Here is a 20308-nt window from a genome sequence, read left to right as displayed (position 1 = left end):
AGTTCCCCTTTCTTTTTTTTGTTTTTCCCCCACTACTCTGTGTGGGTTTTTCTATAGAAACGGGCTGATGGACAGGTATACACTTGGATTTATCCTAAGCACTAAAATTATCCGAGGTAAGCTAGCAGAAGTAATGCAGGAAAATAGTCTTGGTCCATTTTTAAAGTAATCAGATTTGAAATTACAGAGCATGAAAATTGGAGTTTCCCTTCATATCAGTTTATAATACTTTCACCACACTTACCACCACAGTATCTAAATATAAGTATTTTTAATTATATACTTCAGCCATGGCTTCGAATACAGGTCAGCAATTACTTTGCTCCCCTGGTGTTGTTTTTTCTTCTTAGCAAATTCTCTTCCCACTGCAAGGAATGGATTTGGACTATCTAGACAACAACTGAATGCTCAACTTCAAGGAAAGATATGTTGTTTGCTATAAGAAACAAAGCAGAGGGATCCTAATTATGATAAAGAAATAGTTCTAATGCTTTAAATGTGAATGCAAACAGGACTCAAAGATGCACCTCCTCACAATTTAACTGCAAACAGCAGAGCCAGAGGCTAAGAAGGACTACAAAGCCTTGTTTTCTGAATGAGGATACACAAAACAGCTATAGGACAATGATTTCTGCTTTCAGAAATTAATGCCTTTTAATTAATATCCTGTGGGTTACTTGACAGGAAAACAGGACAGACAAAATACCCAGAAGAAATTTGTTATCAGTTAACTCAAAAAGAGCCGGTTATCAAACATATGACATTTTCCCCCAGTAAGCCTAAAATATTTCCTGGGAATGTGTTAACAATGGACATTTCCAGTGTTAAGCACCAGTTGCTGCATCTAGAGGCTGTTGGTGTCTTAGGTCATGCCTTGCAAATTCCAGGGTTATTAATGCATTTGTGATTTATTAGAAACGGTGTCTAGAACACTTACTCATTCTTGGTTGCATCTGAATGAAAACGAGAAAAAAAATAAAGGATTACTGACCAATGTCAGTGAACCTTAGTTTGGCAAATGAAAAATGTTATTAGTAATTTGGCAAAGTAAGGCAAGTTAAGTGATGAATAAAGCCTGTTTAAAAGTGATTAGAAAGCAGTAATTCTGATTATAGCCCGCATCGTAAGTTTGGAAAGCTGCTGAGGCAAATAAGCTAAAAAAAGAATTAAAGGAAAAAACAAAAATGCAAGAGGTAAGATTGACCTAATTACCACTGTCAAGCAGAACAGTTACATAAAACCAGTTCCGTTTCCCATCATGTTAAAACAAAAAAAATTAAAAATCCTGATCCAGTGTCAAAAGGACACCCTGAGCCCAGTGGTGCTGCTGGCCCGTAGCAGGCAGGGCTGTGCTGGGCTGTTACACAAGCCAACACCTGCAGCTGCTGGGAGCTGGAAGTTTGCTAGGGAATTCACAGAAACCAGTTTGATACTTCAGAGGATTTATTTTGCAAGCTTCATGGTGATAAGCAAATAAATTAAGAGTATTAATTACGTAAGGAGAGATATATAGTTTCTTTGCTCCACTGCCTGTACCGTGTGCTGCAATGGGAAGCAGAAATCCCCACCACCACACTTGTGTAGTTTCCCAAATACTAAAGAAGTTTCTTTGAAGCACAAGAAACACAAAACTTAGAATTATAAAATAAAGAGGTCTTGATTTTCAGCTTTACTCTCTCTACAGACAGCAGGCTTCAGGATGTGAAAACTGTCCTAACTCAGGTGTTCACTCAGGTACTCAAAGTTCCAGCTTCTCGTTTTCTTTTTTCCCTTAAATAATTATTTGCTTAAAAAAAACAGATTTCAAAGCTGATGTCATTAATAGATTAGCCTTGTCTGGTAAAAACAAGAGGAAAAAAAGAGAAAAGCACACATTACAGTTAGTTGTGAATTCCCACTCTGTGCTTTATCCCCCTCCTCCCGCAGTCCCGAGGCATTCTGCAGACAATCTGTACCCAACAGAGCTGGTCTCCAGGCAAGCCCCAGCTCTGCTCATGGCTGTGTCCATTACATCCTCAAGTAATTTCACAGCAAGCTCCATTTCAATACAGCTAAACTTGGGCCTCTTGCTTTACCGAGCACAAACAGTTTGTCTAACATCTGTGCGCGTTACTTCCAAGAGTTGGAAGGGACAAGGTAAACAGTGAGCTTTACAGCTCTCAACAAAAAAATAAAGTTCCCAGTTTTTCTCTTCTGCACTGTTTTCTTTTTCCATACATCCTACATGATAAATCAGCCAAGCTTTTTTCTTTTTTTTCTTTAGGACGTGCACTGTAAATAGAGGAGCACTGACAGCTCTGCAATGAGGACGTGCAGTGGCAGGGAACACACAGCACTGTCTCTTCTATATCAGAACCTGGCTCACCTGCTCCCACTCCATGCACAACCACAAATATCACTTGGTACATCAAATTTAAGGGGAAGATTTTATTTTTATGCATGGTGTCCCGTTAACTTTCATCTTACATAAATCTTCGCAGCATTAATTAGAAGTATGCAACCAGAACCTAACTTACTACTTATCCATCAATACCAACAGCCTGTAGCAGAAGCTTTGCTGGCAGTAGTGATCTGAAGAAGTCATATCTGTGGGTTCAGGTGTAAGAGAAAAAAAACACACAAGAACCAGAAAATGTTAGGCTTCTTCAATAACCACCAACAGTCCTTTGTCATGTATGCTTGTAACCGCATACCCCTTGGATACAGTCCTCCATCCTCCTGTATAGCACACACCACTGACCTCAGCCACACACGGCACAGGAATATTCACCCAACGCATTTTGCAGGTCACGTTGGAATTTGCTCCCTATACCAAAGTTCTGTTTAGGTTCTTTGCAGAGGGAGCAAATTCTACGTCAGCATAACAGCAGCTCCACCGCTGAGAACTGTGCCAGTCCATTCCTCCTAGGCAGACGTGCCCTCCAGGAGACAACATGCTAACTCACCTAACAGGTACTATGTCCTACCAGTCCTTGAATACAGACCAATTCCTCTGACAACACTAATTATTACAGACTGTCACAAGGTTTTAAGCAAAAGCACTGCGAGAGTAGAGAAGGAGAATTCCTGCCATACTCCACCGAAGATCCTGCACCTGCACAAAGCAAAGTCACAGACAGAGCCAAGAGAGTGCTCAGGAGTAACTGCAATTACACACGTAGAGGTTGCTGGAAATCCTTCCTGATCTTTTGTTCCACCTACTAAAAAAAGAAAAAAAGAGAGAAGCGCTTTTAAAAGCAAATGGTGTCACTGGTTTGCAGCATGTAGGCAGTTTCTGAAGAAGTTTACAAGTGAACAGGAACATCAGTTTTGTATTTTGGAAGATGCCCGTGGTTTTCTCTGCAATATTAAACACATCTCCCCAGAAAGCTTGCAATGGAATTTCTCAAACAGAGCCTCTGCCTCGCCGGGGAATTGTGAAAGGCTGAAAGCAGCAGCAAGAAGCCATTTGGCAGTTTCTTTTTAGGTACGAATGAAACTTAAAGATTTGTGAAACGCCAAAGAAAGCTGAAAGCTGATGTATATATATAGCTGGTGGCAGCTGAGTTCATTGAGATTTCGATGGTAAGTATTTATACCTGCAGCTGACTGCTGGGTCCATCTCTTAGCAATAGCATCGGGTCGAGCTTGGGGGGCTGCCATAGTTGGGGGGGCAAAGGAAGGTAGGAAAGATATGAACAAATTAAAAATTGATCTTATCTCCTGGAAATTCACACTCCAAGAGGCAGTAGCACAGTCTACCACACCATCACTCAGGGAATGCACAGATGAGGACGCATAAGCCAACAGGATCATACTGCAGGGATGCAATCACCCAGCAACTGGCCACTGAACTGAGCAGGAATTCAGCCAGTCCTTGTAATGGGAGATCTGTAACAGCACAGGAGCTGCTGTTTCCTGTGTTAAAATAACAAACCCCCCCCCCCCCCCCCCACACACACACACACACACATACACACACACACGCACTCACCAATCTACAAAACAACAGCTATGTAACTACAGAGGAAAATGCCAGAAAAAAGAAAAACAACAACAAAAAAAAAACAACAACCAAACAAGTATCACAAATCTACAGGCCTGAAATATATGAATATAACATGCAGGACTGTATCTCCGGAATGATTGGAAGACAAAGTCTTCAGTGAGAAAGTGAACATATTATTTGACTAGTAGCAACAACATGACAAAGACAGCTTGTAATTTGTTGTTTTAACTAAATATCAGAGGGGCTTTCTGAGAAGCTTCACTTTGGTTTTGTGGTCTGTATGTCCCTATCAGAATAGCAGGGCTTTAATGGACATTCAGTGCTCTTTGAAAAAATAACTCTTCATAACAATTCTTAGATGTGTGTTAACTTTCACTGTTTCTGGCACAGAAAATACGTACCAAGGAGGAGTGCTTTGGGGACTGAAAATTTGTACTTGGAAGAGCAGAATGCCAGAAAGCCCAATGCTGAGCATAACAGGTGTATTTAGTAGTAAGACTTTTAATACAGTAAACTATAGATTTGCATCATTTTGTTTTAAATATTTCATATTTAATCTTTAAATTTAGTCTTAGATGAATTTCCATAGCAGTCTCACTAAGAGTTTCAATTCTATTCATCTATTTTTGGAGACAAGGGAGCCTGGAAAGTAAAGGATAGCTTTAACTGCAGTCTGAGTTAGCAATTACATTCTGAAATATCACACTAGGAAATCCTAACTTGAGAGTTAAATGATTATTGGAAATTTACTCCCCTTTTCCCTAGACAAGGACTTGGGCCATGTTTTTATAAAGTTCTATGTTTATGTTTTTATCAAGTTTATAAAGAACTATACTGGTCTTTAAGAAACAGTTACCTGCAATGTGTGAAAATTGTTTCTCAAACCTTATTTATTACAGATCCAACTCAAGTGACAGTTATATTTGTTTAGCAAAGAGATAAAGACAAAGAGGATCTCCTTAGCAGGACTTTTGTCTGAGTTTTCTGCACGCTCACAGTGCTACACAGATTTTCTAGACAGGAAAATGACGCTCCCTATTCAAAGCCAGTATAACTCAGCCTTTGGAAAATAAAACAGAATGCAGATGGAGTATCTGTAATTCCCTTCATTTGGTGAGCCTTAGATTCTGTTCCAGGCCTGCAATCAGCTCCCTGATCGTGTTACCATACTTGCCATGCTCCACTGTTGAGGCTGATGCAGCCCACAGCCCGCGCGGCACCGCAGCCGCTCCTCCGCCGCCTTATCCCAGCAGCCATTACCTTACATGAGCACTACGGGAACTGAGGAAAGCTTCACGCTTTTTCCCTTCCTTTTCGAGATCAGAACTGAATTTCTAGTGCCTAAAACTCAGTCTGTAAGATTTATTTATTTCCCCTAATGCTGATGCTTTTTTTCCCCTGCCTCCAGCATCCTCTTCTTAAGTTTTAATACTCACAAATCCCCTTCGCCATCGATATCCCACCTTGGCCCATCAATGCACATACACAAAGCTAATGCATACACACCAAAAAAAATAATAATAAATAAACGGATTTCCATTTACCATATACATGCACTCCTTCAAGTTTTCATTTAGTATTAAGTAAATGCATCTCTTGATTTTGCATTAGAGCATTCCAAGCTTAACGCTCCTAACAAGGCAGGGACTGGTTTGGTACAACTGAAATATATCCAAAAAACACTCTTTATCAGATGGATCTCAGACAACACGGCGGGCACTAACACAACCTTTTGGAATACAGAAAATAGAAAATAAAAGGAAAAAAAAAAAAATAAGAAAAAGAAAGGTGATAAAAACATTCAGCAGTTTTCATCCTCAAATTTTTTTTTCCCCCCGAAAGAGACTTATTTTTTAAACAAAGAGTAAGAAAAAAGGAGATACGAGCAACTGTTTGTACATCAGACCAACAGCAGACTCACTTTAAAAAACTCCACTGCACTCAACTTTGACATTTATGCTTAAATATTGAGATACAACTACAGAGCAACAGAGTAAAGGAATCTCTGCCTAAAGCCAGGAAGAATATCAGACCTCCAGCATCAAAAAACAAAACCCAAAGATGCCCAATCCTCCTACAGGCTACCAAGAACCAATATAAGGGTGCCTGAGACTGTGCTTTCCTACCTGCTGTGCACAGGTAGGGAGCCAGGCTACAGGATGCCATAACTAACCTTTATGGGATCTACCAAAACAAACAACAATCACACTTTTGGTAGACCCAACTGTAAAAATGTTTTCTGAGGATAAAAAAAATAAAAACACAGCAACTTACACTGTATACGTAGACTGCTAAATAATATTTCTTTTCTCTGAAGCATGCAACTGCTTTCATTAGAAGACACACATCAGTTTGATGCTTTCAGAGTTTGAATGCATTATCTGTAAGCTCAAGAAATCTTAAATAATTAGACCTAATGCAACTAGGAACTAGTTCCTGTTTTACTGTCAGAGACATTCCTCAGAACTCTGGGCACACATATAGAACATACAGCTGTGGATTTCTATATCAGCATGTAAAACTCTGCAGTACGATGGCCAAGTAAACAACCAACACATTCCTGTAAGAGCCAGGCACTGCTACCAGCTGCAAGAAAGTTACAGTACGAACTCTGCCCAAATACTACTGTAATATGTGTAATTTTTTTCTGACTAAATACATATTGCAATGGATGGAGAAAAAAGATCCTTCCTGAAGTGCTGCAGGGCCGGAGCTCAGCAGTTCCCTGTGTGCGGGCCGATCTAACTGGGAATGCCACTCCAAAGCCCCAGCTCCTTTCTACTTATTTCCTCTCTCCTACACAGTCTTATTGCAGTGATTATTCATGAAAACAGTGGAAGACAGTGTTTGGAGATTTATAATAAGGGCAGCGCAGTCTGTTTATAGCTGTTTGTAAACACATATTCATAATCATTTTGCTCAGAAGCACAAAGCTGAAGCGTTTTTGTCAGCACTCGTCCTCCCCGCTTTCCCAGATCTCCTTCCATCAGCACAAAATTGGAAGAGTTCCAGGGCTGTTATGCTGGCCACAAAATTAAGCTGCTCTTTTTTGTAGCAGAACTTAGCCTCACTTCAATGAAATGAGAAAGTAAACCCTTAAGGTACAGAGTCTGCAACCTCAGCTGAAATTACCCGAGTGATTTCCAGCTTTGGGAGCAACAACGAGAAACTGAAGCAGATCTAAAATTTTGTGCTTATGGATACCTTCTAAGTGTTATTATTATTATTATGTTTTTAAAGCAAGAAAAGCAAATCTGGATATTCTATCATCTATTAACAACCCTGACCGTGCTACAGTAAGAGGCTCCCAGAAGTAAAAGCAAGAGGAAACAAGTATGAAAAGGGGTCAAGAAAAGTAACAAAAAATAGAAGTGACTACTTGACTTTGTCAACTTCCACCTTCCCAAAAAAATTCTCTTCGTATTTCAAGACAGATGCAAAAACAGCACATCAGGAAGACTAAAATGAAACTCCAAACGCTTCTCCGTGTCAGTTAGTGGGAACAGATCTCAGCTGATTCACCCCAGCCCACACTGACCTTCAGAAAACACGGTGTGCTCAGTTCTCAACCAAAACCACCATAAAGAAAGAAATAAGAGGAACCATAAGGGAAAAAAAAAAAAAAAAAAAAAAAAAAAAAAGGATACATGAAATGCCCCACACTTCCCACTGGTGTAAAGATCATCCTAGCCGGATGATAATTTATCGAGCCATCATGCTTGAGCTAGTAAACTGCTAATTGTTAATAAGCAATTCCTAAGTGCTTTTAGCTAATACTGTAGTTTTAAAAAACACCATTACAACATTGCATGCTGAATGGAAGAGTAGGAAAGCTTGCAGATGTCTAGCACCAAAAAACCCAAAAAGCAAAACTGACGCAAACACTCTCAGTTTAAACATCAGAAGTAATGATGAGTTCAAATCTTTCATCTTTTGGAGACAGCAACAAAATCAAAGCCCCACACAGCAACATGAATCCCCTCAGCGTGCAGGAATAAGCTGTGGCATTTTGCTGTTTGCTGGAGGTGAGAAGGAGAAGGAATGTAGGAGAGCAAAACGCAGCAAAGCTCTTCCCTGCCCGCACTGTGCTGCCAGAGGACAAAGCCAACGACTGCCGAGCATTTGCGGTGCGCTCCCCCAGCAGAAGACCCCCATAAAGCCAAAAAGCAGGAAACATCCTACTCTAAAGGTCATAAATTAAACTAGATTTTACAGGTTTTTTTTTTTTTTTTTTTTTTTTAAACTCAGTGCTTCCTGTTGATACTTAAACAAAACTAGATCAAATGAAATATACTTCACATCAGCACCTTTGTCAAGTATGAGATTCCCAGTACCAGAATCCCTTTACCTTCCCAGAAACTTTATAGTGCGTTTCATCAAGGGGCAGAGAGAAAGCATTTTTCTCCTGGGCTAAATTCAAAGAAGGTTTTAGAGGACACCGTGCCCAGGGATTAACTTTTCTTACATACATACTTGTCACTTCTTGTAAGAAATCCAGACAGGGTCGGCTACTTCCAGAAATACTTATTGAAACAGCCAGTGGGGTCTGTCCTTCATAGTTCCTTGTGTTAGTGTCTGCTCCGTAATTATACAACATTTGTGCACAAAGCACATCATCTCTAAGAGCAGACAAGTGTAAGGGCGTCTGTCCGTCCTCCAAGCGCCCCAAGTTTGTGTCCGCCCCTCGCTGAAGGAACATTCGGCAGTACGAATGATTGCTTTTGATCACAGCGTAGCGCAACAGGAAACCATTCTGAATGTCGATGTTGGCATTGTGATCCAGCAGGATTTTCACACAGCTTGACCTCTCGCGGATAATGGCCAGCTGAAGCGGGGTAGTACCTTTATCACTGAGCGGATCAACCTCAGCCTTGAACTCCAACAGGAGCCGGACAAATGAGTCTCTGCCGTAGTGGGCTGCTACATGGAGGGGAGTCCAACCGTCGTTGCTTTTTGCATTAATAATGTCACTCCTATATTCCGATTCCAACATCAAGCGCGCGATCCTCGCTCGGCCGTGCATGGCTGCGTAATGCAGAGCAGTGAAGCCTCCAATTAAGTCCTTAACCGTGGGATCAGCTGAAGTTAAAATAAAATTAAGAAACAATTAGAAGGCATTGGGGTAAACCAGCGCTGCAAACAAATAATCAAATGATTGAATGTTATTCTTTTCAAGCACAGCAAGACAGGATTTTTTGTACTTCAAACCAACTCTTGCACCAAATGCTATTGTAAAGAAAAAGCTAAATTATATTTACGAAAGAATTACACAAACAAAAAAAGAACTTTTCTTTCGTATACATATGTTTCCATTTGACAAATAGTTTTCAACATCTTTCTAGCACTCTCAGGCTAATTACCCAAATCTCTCTGTCCATCCAGTTTTCCTCCAGCTCTGTAATATTACATTTCTTTCTCAATGTTCAACTTTTTTTTTTTTAAAGTTTCCCTTGTGTTGCTGCTTGGTCTTAAAAAGAAGCATGTGTAGAAACATCTGCTGTCCCAAATTGCGGATGTTTTGTGGTCTGGCAGGATTGTATTGTTTTTAGGGTGTAATACTGTATTAGGTAAAATGTTTCTCTGTGGTCTGCAGGATTTCCAAAGCGTGTAGGATATATGTTATTTTAGATTATCTTGATAAAGTTTGTTTTTATAAATGATCAATCTGTTCTGAATTTATAGTTTTTACAAAAATCTTAGATTTTACAAGAATGTAAGCAACCACGTATGGAAGGAGTCAAGAGAAAAGTTAGTGCAGAATACAAGTGATCAGACAGATACTCCCCTGGCCCCGACACAGGACAAAATCTTCACCTAATTTATGACTTTAGAAGCATAAAATAACTAAACCAATTTACTTAATCCCCCAGAGTTCTAAATCAACTGATTTTTCCCATGTAGCAACTAATTAGTGACAGAAAGGTGCCTGCCTTGTTACCATTCTCACAACTGCAGATGCTGTCTGGTGGATGGTAAAGAATATAAACTGCAGCGTGCAAGTTAAAGGCACATTCCTAATAAGTTTTCCAGCTGGTAAAAAGAGATGCTGCCTGCATAAAAGACTTGCATTAAGCTGACATTTTCAATATGCCCATGCATCTATTGAAATGACTGTAACAGCTCTGGTATTTAATTCTTTGCCATTTCCTCATCCATACAAGCAAGCTAAAGCACAATATCAACTTTAAGCTAGTTTAGTTTAACAATGGTCTGAAAATGTAAAGGTGCCATCACAAAACAGGGATGAGCATTCTAACATGGACCTCCTGCGACCACGTTCAGATAACACAATGAGACAGACACCCTACCAAAATAATAGGACAGGGAAGACAGAGTTGAGAATACAGCTGCAAAGGTAACCCAGTAAATCCAGAGAATTTAAGATTTAAAGAAAGGACCAAGGGAAAAAAAAACCAAAACCAAACGTACAAACTAATGGAGTCACAATTAAAACATCACGTGGCAAAATAAAGAGTGAGAACCACCTCTAGTAAGTAGAGGAGGACCCAGAAATAATGAAAGATTAAGGAAAGTTTAGTGCCTTGGTAGACGGCCCTCCTTTCGTGAAATGCAGAAACAGTTTCAGCATACCACAGAATTGCACTAACCTGCATTAAAGCAATTGCTGAAGAATCCACAGGTTGGCAGGAAAATGCAGACCTGGGCTCAGTAAGTGATTCCTAACCTGCTCTGTGATGGTGTCTGATATAGCACAGAATCAGTATGACCCACACAGTCATCAAAGACTGTGACACTACTTCCCCGTAACGTTAGCTGCTCACAGGCTCTCTTTCTGCACTGTTCAGACTATTCCAGATTATCCCCTGAGTGGTGATAGGCAAAGGGAGTAGAACAGGCAGGAGGATGCAGTAGGATGATGCATTTTGAAAGGCAGATTTAGGGAGAAAGCTGGACATAATGGAAACAGCAGCAGCCACAGCCATTTTGCACAAAAAAAAAAGAGTTACAAACAGAACTGACAAGCATTTTCATGTTATGCCTTCTCTTCCATGCTGAGCATGCAGGTCAATCATTTCCACCCCCCAGCTGAGGCACACGGTTCCAGCCTGGTTGGCCTGTACCACTTTCAAATTCCATCAGATCTGCCCCAAATTCAGCGTATGCATTTCACAAGCAAGTTGTTGCAATATGAAAGCAGTTTAGCTTACAAAATAAGGATATCTTTTCCCTATGGTTTTAAGTATCCCTCAGCACCTTCTCTCCTCCCACAGTTTCGTTACTTTTGTATCATTAAGCTCAAAAAACAGTTACGAGCACACATAAGACATGTATCTCAACAAGAATAGAACAGCAACAAAAAAAGTCTTACCTGGGCAACCAAGAAATACAAATAACCAACCTTCCAAAACCAAGCCCAATGACAGAAAAATCACAATAAAAATATTCCAATTCTCATAACGTGCTTTGGGAGAACTAATTGCACCAACCACTCCTCCAGTAAAGAAGCAATATTAACAAGACCAAAACATTACCCACAGCTACTAACAAGTGTCTTGCTGCCACCTCCTGCAAAACTGTTGAATTGCACAAGGGCTTTTAGAAGTCAGACCCGCATTACGTTGCACACAATTTCTATCCATTCAGTCCCTGTATGAGCACAAAAGTAAGACTGCGATGCTGATGCTGCCTTAAAAGCTCTGATTGCTGTGATTATTTTTTTGTTTTCATTATTTTTCAAAAGCTTGAACATCATTACCATGTTGTAAAGCATCTCTGTCCCCCGGAACACAAGCAAGGCAGAAATGAATTGGGAAAGAATTCACTTAGCTTACCTTTCAGATTCTGCAGAGGGGTAAAAAAGTACTTGGTACAAGCGTATTTAACTAGGAAGGGATGAAGCTAGCACTTGCCAGCATTTCTTTATCTTGCCTCCATCCTGATTGTTTGACAATTATAGTTACTTCTTCTCAAGCTTCCCATTAATTTGGGGATAGCAGAATCTAGAAATATGAACAGCTGCATTTGGTCACTTCTAATGTTCTTAAAATATACGGCACAACACAGTGACATAAACCTCGAGCTGCTTAAGGGTACCTGCATTACTGTAATCAATCTCATTTGAGATAGAAAATTGTAACAATGATGCTCATGATCTTATTTCATGTTAAAGTTGGGCACCTCAGTTAGCTATTAACTCCAGTGTTAATGAGACCTGTTTCTAGTAGTGTAATCTAGAGAATATATAGGTTATTAGGAAAGAGTCTAAAAATCTTAGTTTCAATTTATTGCTCAGTGGGACAGTTTCCCTTCTTTCAGGACACTTTTGCTCTATCAGTCTAATTTGGGAAGCCAAGAACACAGTGCTACTGGCTTCATAAAATATTTCTATCACTCCCCCACAACTGGGAATTAATTCAGACCACAAGGTTTAGAAACATGGCTACATTTATCTTCTGTTTTGAATTTTCTAGGACAACACTGATACACAAGACCTCCATGAAGGCATTACTGTTCAGACACAAAACCACCGTGAGTTGGTTTAGGAGCATTTGGCACTCACTCATTTCTTCTGGATTCTGCATGACCTTACTAAAAATTAGATACCTTCCAGCCAAGACTAAAAATAAATAGCTCTATTTAGACACTTCCTTTTTCAGTCTAATTTCTGGGAGCCTTCCCAAATCATTTCCTCGCATTAATGCAAGTAACAAGAAACTGTCCTGTTCAATTAGCATTGAGAGAACATCAACCAGAGACAGCTAGCAACTACACACTGTCAAGGCTTCAGTGGATTGCTACTTCAGTGGTGTTGGGAATTCAAATAGTTTTTGTCCAGTATTTTATTGTCTGCCTCTATATTGTTTTGAAACCAAAAAAAAAGAAAAAAAAGCATTAAGGGGGAAAAAAGGTTTGTTGTCTAAATTACTGAAAACTATCCCCCCTGTTTTACGTTGCTCTCATACTGAGCTTTGTGACTCTGGGTTGTTTGTGTGGAAGGAAAGAGCTAGCTTTGTAGCATCTCCATTTCATTAAGATGAGACAAGTGCATTAAGTCCAATTCCCTGTTTCTTAATGAAAACTAAGTTCCCCTGGAGTTCTGATCAAGTTTCTGCATTTCACAAGAGTCTTATATGATCTACTATCTCTGTACCTAGTTGCTATTTCTGCTGGCTTCACTCCTAAATGTGAGTTGTTACTTTAGGCATTTCCCTATCTATCTGCCTCTCCTCCTTGTTTAGCAGAAAATAAACTCTTCCTCCTGTTCCACACCACCTCCACTCCCATCAGCCAATCTGCATGTACAGCACTGTCCCCTGGCTCTTTGCTGGTGAGCAATGATGAAAAAGAAAAGAGAGAAAAAGCATGAGGCAGCTAGGTCACGACTCCCATAAGAAGCTACCTCTTATTTCCAGGTCAGTGATCAGAGTCTCTCTCATTGCTTATTTGCCAAAATCCATCTCAAACCCACTACCACTCCAGCCTACGCCACTGCTCCTGCAGCATCCAAGATGTGAGGCATGGCACTCCTCCCTCAGCAACAGTCCTGTATGTTCTCATTTCTGCACTTGAAAATCGTTCCAGCTCTTCTAAGCTCCATCACCACCAGACAGACACATCTATCAGCCCCCCCCTTTCTTCCCACTGACTCTCAGGTACCCTTTTTTCTCTCCACAACTTCACCTACTGCCTCCTCTTTATTACTAATACACACCCAGTCACTTCTGTGCAGTTTACCATAAGACTCATACCACAAAATGACTTTTCCCTTCATTGCAATATCTTTTCAGTCCAAAGGGATTAATATCCAACATCAAATTAATCTACTTCAAGAGGGAGGAAAGGGGAGGCTGTTAAGAAAGGTACACACAAACCTCTCTCTAATGAGGCAGGCGTGATTAAGTTTGCTTTTAACAGTCAACTCATTGGCTCACTTGTGACATTATTATGTTTTAAATGCTCATTATCTCTCATGTTTTGTTTTGTTGGTTTCTTTTTTTAAATAACATTATCTGTTTTGTGGGAAAACAAGGTAAGGCACAAATCAGTGCCAATTTTCTGAACGGAGGCTCAACTACAGAAAAAAGCTGCTTAGATGACTAACCCTCACACTATTTGTTACTCAACTTTCTAGTCCTGGTGATTAAACTCTTGGCTGCTTGCAGAACAAAGATGTCTCATTACAGGCAGTTTTCACCAGGCATCAGACTCAGCCAGTACTTCATATGGAAAAGAGTAACAAAAAAATAAAAACAAGACAAAACATTATGCCAGCAGCTATTTAATAGCAAAACCTATATAATTAAAGTAAGTAGGATTTACAGGGTTTTTTGATCATCTTAAAAATCACACCCTTTGAGACTCAGCCTATACATTTTGAATTACCAAACTAAAGACGACTTCAGATTATCTACATATATTTCCTTTAAAAAGCAGAGTTTAAAGTTGTTTGTGCAATTCAGTAGCTTTCCCCTCACCTCCAATAAGGATAGAAGAACTTCCCAGTATTACATCGTTAGAAATTGCAGTAGGTATATAAATGGGGTCTAGATGGTCAGGCCGTGTTTCACTACTGCTTTAAAATAACACGCCAAGAACTGTGCAAACACCACACTTTATTACTGCCATTCAATATTAAGGGTAACATAGCATATGTCAGATGTAGAAATCTTAAACAAGGGGACCAGGACCAAACCTCAGATAAGTAAAGCACCAAAAAGATGATTCGTTTCAGTTTCCATAGGACTGGAAGCCATCCTGTTTCAGAACTAAGTTCATTAGAACAGTGCTAGAGTAAAGGATACTGTTCTTAAAGAACACAGAACGTGGAGGTCATCTGATTCTTGGTTTTTTTCCCTCCTCATCTCACATTAAAGGCTTAAACCCATCAATTTTTAAAGCAATAGACGGCCTTAAAAGAAGATACAGAAAAAAATTCTGACTGTACCGTTTGTGGGGAATGAGCACCATTCATGCAATTACATCACCTAAAACTCAAGTCTTTAAAGCTTCAGTACCAGTGGGTGCAGAAGTGTGAACTCAGCTGGACCAGTTAACACCAAAATCTTTGCACAAAGGAATGTTTTCACAGAGTTTAGCAGATTATGTTAAAACCTACAAGGAAACTCAAACCTTTAACGTGACTTGTTAACTTCTTGAGAATTATGAAACAATCTTCCCTAAGATTTCAACCCAAAGACCTGCCTTCCTGTAGTAACAGCCCCTACCAGTAGAGAATCCCATAGCGAGTCCTGTGAGTGTGTTTAAGTCTATAATGAGCTCTTTGCCCTGTTTTTATAACGTGTATTCATTCTTTTAACAATTACTTGGCAATTCTGAAACAATGTCAGGTTTTAAGTTATACAGCTAATCTATTACCTCATTCACAGAGCGTGCATCAGACAGAAACAGAAAAGAAGCACCAAAGAAAGAGAGGAAAAAAAAAACCAACCAAACAGAAGTAGTCTGGCAATTAAGTGACGCTGGAAAGCCATACAATGGGAATTGGGATAGAGAGCTGTGAACTGGGTACCAAGTTTTTTCTCTCTAGGCAACTCACCTCCATGTTCAAGAAAAACACGGACGCATCTCTCTTTCCCTCTGGCTGCAGAGAAATGAAGCAAGGTCCAGCCGTTGGCATCTCGACCATTTGGAGAATATCCTTGCTCCAGCATTTTGCGCACGGTGTGAACATCGCCAGCAGCAACTGCAGCCTGAATCTGCAATTCTTCCTGTAGCTCAGGGTTTCTCCGACAGTGATGGTGTAACATCCTAGCTGAGTCTGGCTTTTACAGAAGCGTCATGAGGTCACACTGGTCACCTTGAATCAACAGAAAACATGGATTAATTAGGACTGCGATAAGGAAAGAGATCTAGAAAAATAATTAGTACTAGAAAAAGCAATGCTCAGACGTACTCCCTACATGCAGAGCAAAGTTATTTATACATAGGATAAGATTAAGCACGATCTCACTACTGCTAGCAAAAGCTTGGTATACGATTCACATCACTGAGCAGTAACAGAAGAGGACACTCGCAGATAATAAATAGTAAATATTTTCTTCAGAAGTGACAGCAAGCTACAGTTAAAATACCTGAATGAGGAGGAGAATGAGGAATCTCCAGAACCCAATACTCATTTCACATCACAACATGGTTAATAATGCTGACTCAAGAGATACTGTTGAATACATTCTCTAAACTGTTGCATGAAACAGTGCTGTATTGCTGAACCACTTTTTCCCCTGCCTAGAAATAAATAACTACAAAAATTAATTGAAAAACATACGTTCAGATTACTAATACAATGTTTTCTCGTGACCTGCTGCACAGGAATAGTAGCAGCATCAATGTTCAAACTGAGGACTTTAACCCCCTTTCTCCTCGTATTTTGTTGTGTTTTTTTTTTTATAATTAGCATCTTCTGCCCATATTTTGGCTTTTGGGCTTCCTTACTAGTACATAAAACACTGTAAAGGATCTTCATATTCCAAAGATCTGACAATGATGGTAATACATGAGACATGAAAACACGTATCAGAAAAATTCAATTTATAATTACCTTGATAAAGTATATGAGAATGCTGGGCTGAAAGGGTCTCTAAAACAGCCATTGCAAAAGAGCCTAGATACCAGCATGTGTTGGGAAAGAAATAAGTATAATATTCTGTGCTCTGTCTGAAAAGCACTCATCTGCAGTTCTACTTGCTACCCAACTGGGGACAAGAAAAAAAAACACAGGTATTTAAGGATTCTTTCACAGTACAAAGTCTGTGAAGTGTTTGCATTTTCACATGCACTGCGCATCATATCCCATTAACAACTACCCCTGGAATGGAAAGGAATATTAGAAGAAAGAATAAAAGCAGGGAAATGAGGAAAGCGAATGCTGGGCAACAGAAGTCACAGCAATTATCCAGAAACAACTGCAGTGGATATTAACAATGAATTAGGAGATTTTAAAAGGGGGAAAAAGAAAGAATTTAGATTGCTATAAAGTTAAGAGTAAAGTATAATGAGAGATTCTGAAGACAAAAAGGAATTTTTAAAGAATTGTTAAAATGTACAGCAACCCCGTTTTATTGGGATAACAACCCACATCATCACCTACACCTTCATTTATGTAAATATCATAAGGATTTCAATCCTCACGATTCATAGGTCATTCAGAAGACATTGCAATCAACTCCTCATATCCCATTGGGCGCTTGTTTTCCTGTGATCCAGATATGCACACAGACAATAGAAAAGTGAAAACATCAATCACTGCCATCCTTCTGGACAAAGGCTTCAAGGGCTATTCACTCTACTTCTAACCTGCTTGTGCCCATTGCAAAAAAGTTATTATGAGCTGCTTGCAGAGATAGCAACTAATAATGAACAGGTAGCTACAATCACCCTACTGAGACAGCAAAAGCAGAGATTACATACAGCCAATGCCTGCCATTGACAGTTATTGATGCTTCAAGATAGCACGTATGCCAACAGTCACTAATTCAGCATAGAGCTATAGAATACAACTTTTTAGCTCAATAGGTCATACATGGCTTAGATACAGACTTGGTTTTGTTTTATAGCATGAACTCCATTATCTGGCTTTGGAGGAAAAGGGGATTCACAAACTGGCACCTGCTAACTCAATGGCTCAGCTTTTGCACCATATTAAGAAAAAAATAAATAAAAAAAAATCAAACTTGACTAATCTAATGACAATGGAATTATTTCTATTGACTGTAATACATTTTTGCTAAGCTCTGTTCTAAATTCCAATTAGCACTTCAGAATGCTCTCACCTGTAAGACAGTGAGCTTGACTTCATTAACAGTGCTGTTAGTAGTGCAATCTAGAATGGAATTCCAACTATAAAGCAAGGCCTTTCTTTGGATTTACAAGTGAAAGCTGACAGTGGAACTTGATTGATAAAAGATGCGAGTTGGGGGGAAATCCTTCAAAACAAAACAAAAGCAACAATAAAAAATAAATATCAGAGCACACTCTTCCACAGCCCTACTTTCTGAACATGTAAAAAAAATGTATATGAAAACTTCTTTCAAATTGAGAATATGTGATGGAAAGGAAACAAACAAACATTCTCCCACATTTTTTTACAGGTCCTTCTGGTAAAGGAGTAGTACTTGTAAGATCTCCTACTATCCTGAAAACAAAAGTCAACCCCGTTGTTCAAAATGCTACAGAGAGAAAGGGAGACCACACAAATAAGAAGAAATGGATTTCTCATTTAAGGGGCCAGCAGCATATGCTAAAAAGTACCTACAAAGGCAGTTGGTTAAGAAAAAGCAAAGCTCTTTATATCACACTTCTCAGCTGGTGGGTACATTTGTAATGCAGCATTATAAAAAGTTGGCACTGGCCCCATATGTTGCATGTGACTAGCAGAGCTTATTCAAATCAGCTAGTACTAAAGTACCTAAGTACTAAAACATACAAAGCAGAAGACAAAGTCAAGCATAAGCAGCTCCTTTTATCACTTGTGTAGTTTCTGTGAATATCTACTCTTCTATCTCACCCCTATGGCAAGCAATAAAATTCAAATTACAAGAATGCTTAACTGCAACACTGAAGGTTTCAGGATAGCTCCAGACACATGCCAGCTTGGAAATTACGCTCACTTCCACTCCACAGATCATTCAGACATGCTATTTACAAATCATCATTTACAGCGTCAATCTCTGGGGAAGGGAAGAGGGTCTACAGGAAGCCTTTCTCCAGTGGGCACTTAATATTTAACACTTTGCAACTATAACCAATCCCATTTAGAAAATAGTATGTAATTTGATTGCTGCATATTGGCTTCCTATGTTCAAGTAAAAAATTAAGATGGGAAAGTATGGAAAACACCTACCCATACATTATTAATATTTGTGTACTGCCATGAGAAAAAATGACAGTAACAAGAACTTAAGTGATTCTGCAAGTACAAAAGCATGAATTCAACATGTCCCTGAATTACCTTATAAGAGGTTGTCAGTCTTTGATGGATGTTCCATTCTTCATTTTCTTCACTATTCATAATCTTGTGTGTCCATGCGTGTCAAACAACCTGCTACCCCTTAAAAAGAATGATATTTCTTGTTAGGTGCCAATAGTAAGAGTCAGAGGTCTACCTGTTTTTACTCTGTACCGGTACTAGAGTGCTACATTTTAATGTAGATATGTCAAAAAAGGCCACAAATATGTGTGTTTTTTTTTTTTTTTTTCCATTATCAGATAGTCCTTCAGAAGCTGGGGTGAGAAGAGTTTGCTTCTGCAAAGATGAAGAAAAAGCTAGAGAATAATCTGTGGAAAATAAGAGAAACCAGAGATGTGCTTTCTCTGCAGAGTAAACCTTGAAGGAACCACCTAACCTCTTCTCTGACAGTTTCACCTATCTGCTCCTGCTATGGAACAAGAAAGAATGCAAAGGTTACTGTATGTATTTCTGCCCAACAGCAGAATGTTTTCCTGTGGGAGCCAAATGCCAGGAAAAAACACTTGGCTCCTCCCAAATCATGTTGGTTCTTTATCTCCATCCCATTTGTGTTTCTCTGTCTCAAGAATATAACCTGAGAAAGTAGAGCATTGCCTTTCCCATCCACTGTCCTGTGGCCCTCCGGCACCACCAGGTAAGCCTTCCTTCCCCAACACAACCAACTTGAGCTAACGTACACTGTATTTCAGATCAGTGAACACGCCTTCCCAACACAAGCAATACCTTCAGCTCAAAAATCATCACCTAAACCCTTTCCTTTCAATATCCAGCCTCACTGAACTCCAGTACCCATCCCTACCCAGTTCCTAGCCTTTCTTATCCTCCCTCCTAGCCGATAACAGCACCAGTCCCAACAACTGACCTCTGCTCAAAGCGCTGCCACGAGCCTTTCCTGGCCACTATTCCATTAATTCTCCGTACACATCTGTCCAGGTGGCATTTCATCCACTTAGTCTGAAAGATCCTTGAGAGAGGACCCTCCCCATTCTTACACACTGCAATAATGTAACAAATAATAAAAGCATTAATTACTTCATTGCATAGCAGATCACGCAGACTGGGAGTTGTTTCTGTTGCATCAGAACAATTTTAAGAACTGAACCTTCAGCTTAGAATTTGTCACTTCGTGCAACATATGATTGTGCTTTGCTGATGATAGCTCAGGAAAAGAAGATGGAAAAAAGCTCTTCATCCCTCTTATGCACGTTTTCTAAGAGCTTTGCTTCTCGAGATAAAATACACGAGGTCTGCAGACACGCTCACAGCCCTGCACAAAACTGCACTGCCATGACCTAATTTGATCACATTTCCAGCCTTGTTTTTGCATAGTTGATCAGTTGTTAGTTCACCTTCTCTTTTTTTTTTTCCTTTTT

The 20308-nt window shown here is 39.6% G+C and overlaps 1 protein-coding gene across 8 annotated transcripts in view; it reads right to left on the bottom strand.

Annotated features, from left to right (window-relative positions):
* ASB7 (ankyrin repeat and SOCS box containing 7) overlaps positions 1-20308 on the bottom strand; it is a 30737-nt gene that overhangs the window by 5650 nt on the left and 4779 nt on the right. For 3 of the 8 annotated variants that reach the window (XM_042876037.1, XM_042876036.1, XM_042876038.1), the window contains 4 exons: positions 19798-19930; positions 18918-19016; positions 15507-15767; positions 8272-9067 (listed from right to left, as the gene is read on the bottom strand). In XM_042876037.1, coding sequence (XP_042731971.1) covers positions 8301-9067; positions 15507-15717 — 978 coding nt within the window. In that variant the 5' untranslated portion in view covers positions 15718-15767; positions 18918-19016; positions 19798-19930 and the 3' untranslated portion in view covers positions 8272-8300. Of the gene's footprint in view, positions 1-8271; positions 9068-15506; positions 15768-17739; positions 17893-18917; positions 19017-19797; positions 19931-20308 lie in introns of those variants that run through there. The other 5 variants (XM_042876039.1, XM_042876041.1, XM_042876040.1 and 2 more) reach the window with 3 other exon arrangements.

Source organism: Lagopus leucura, unplaced genomic scaffold (assembly GCF_019238085.1).
Source record: "Lagopus leucura isolate 7727_CA_CO unplaced genomic scaffold, USGS_WTPT01 Super-Scaffold_100015, whole genome shotgun sequence".
Classification (NCBI taxonomy): domain Eukaryota; kingdom Metazoa; phylum Chordata; class Aves; order Galliformes; family Phasianidae; genus Lagopus; species Lagopus leucura.
Note: the sequence above shows the minus strand (reverse complement) of the source record. Positions and strands in the feature narration are given on the sequence as shown.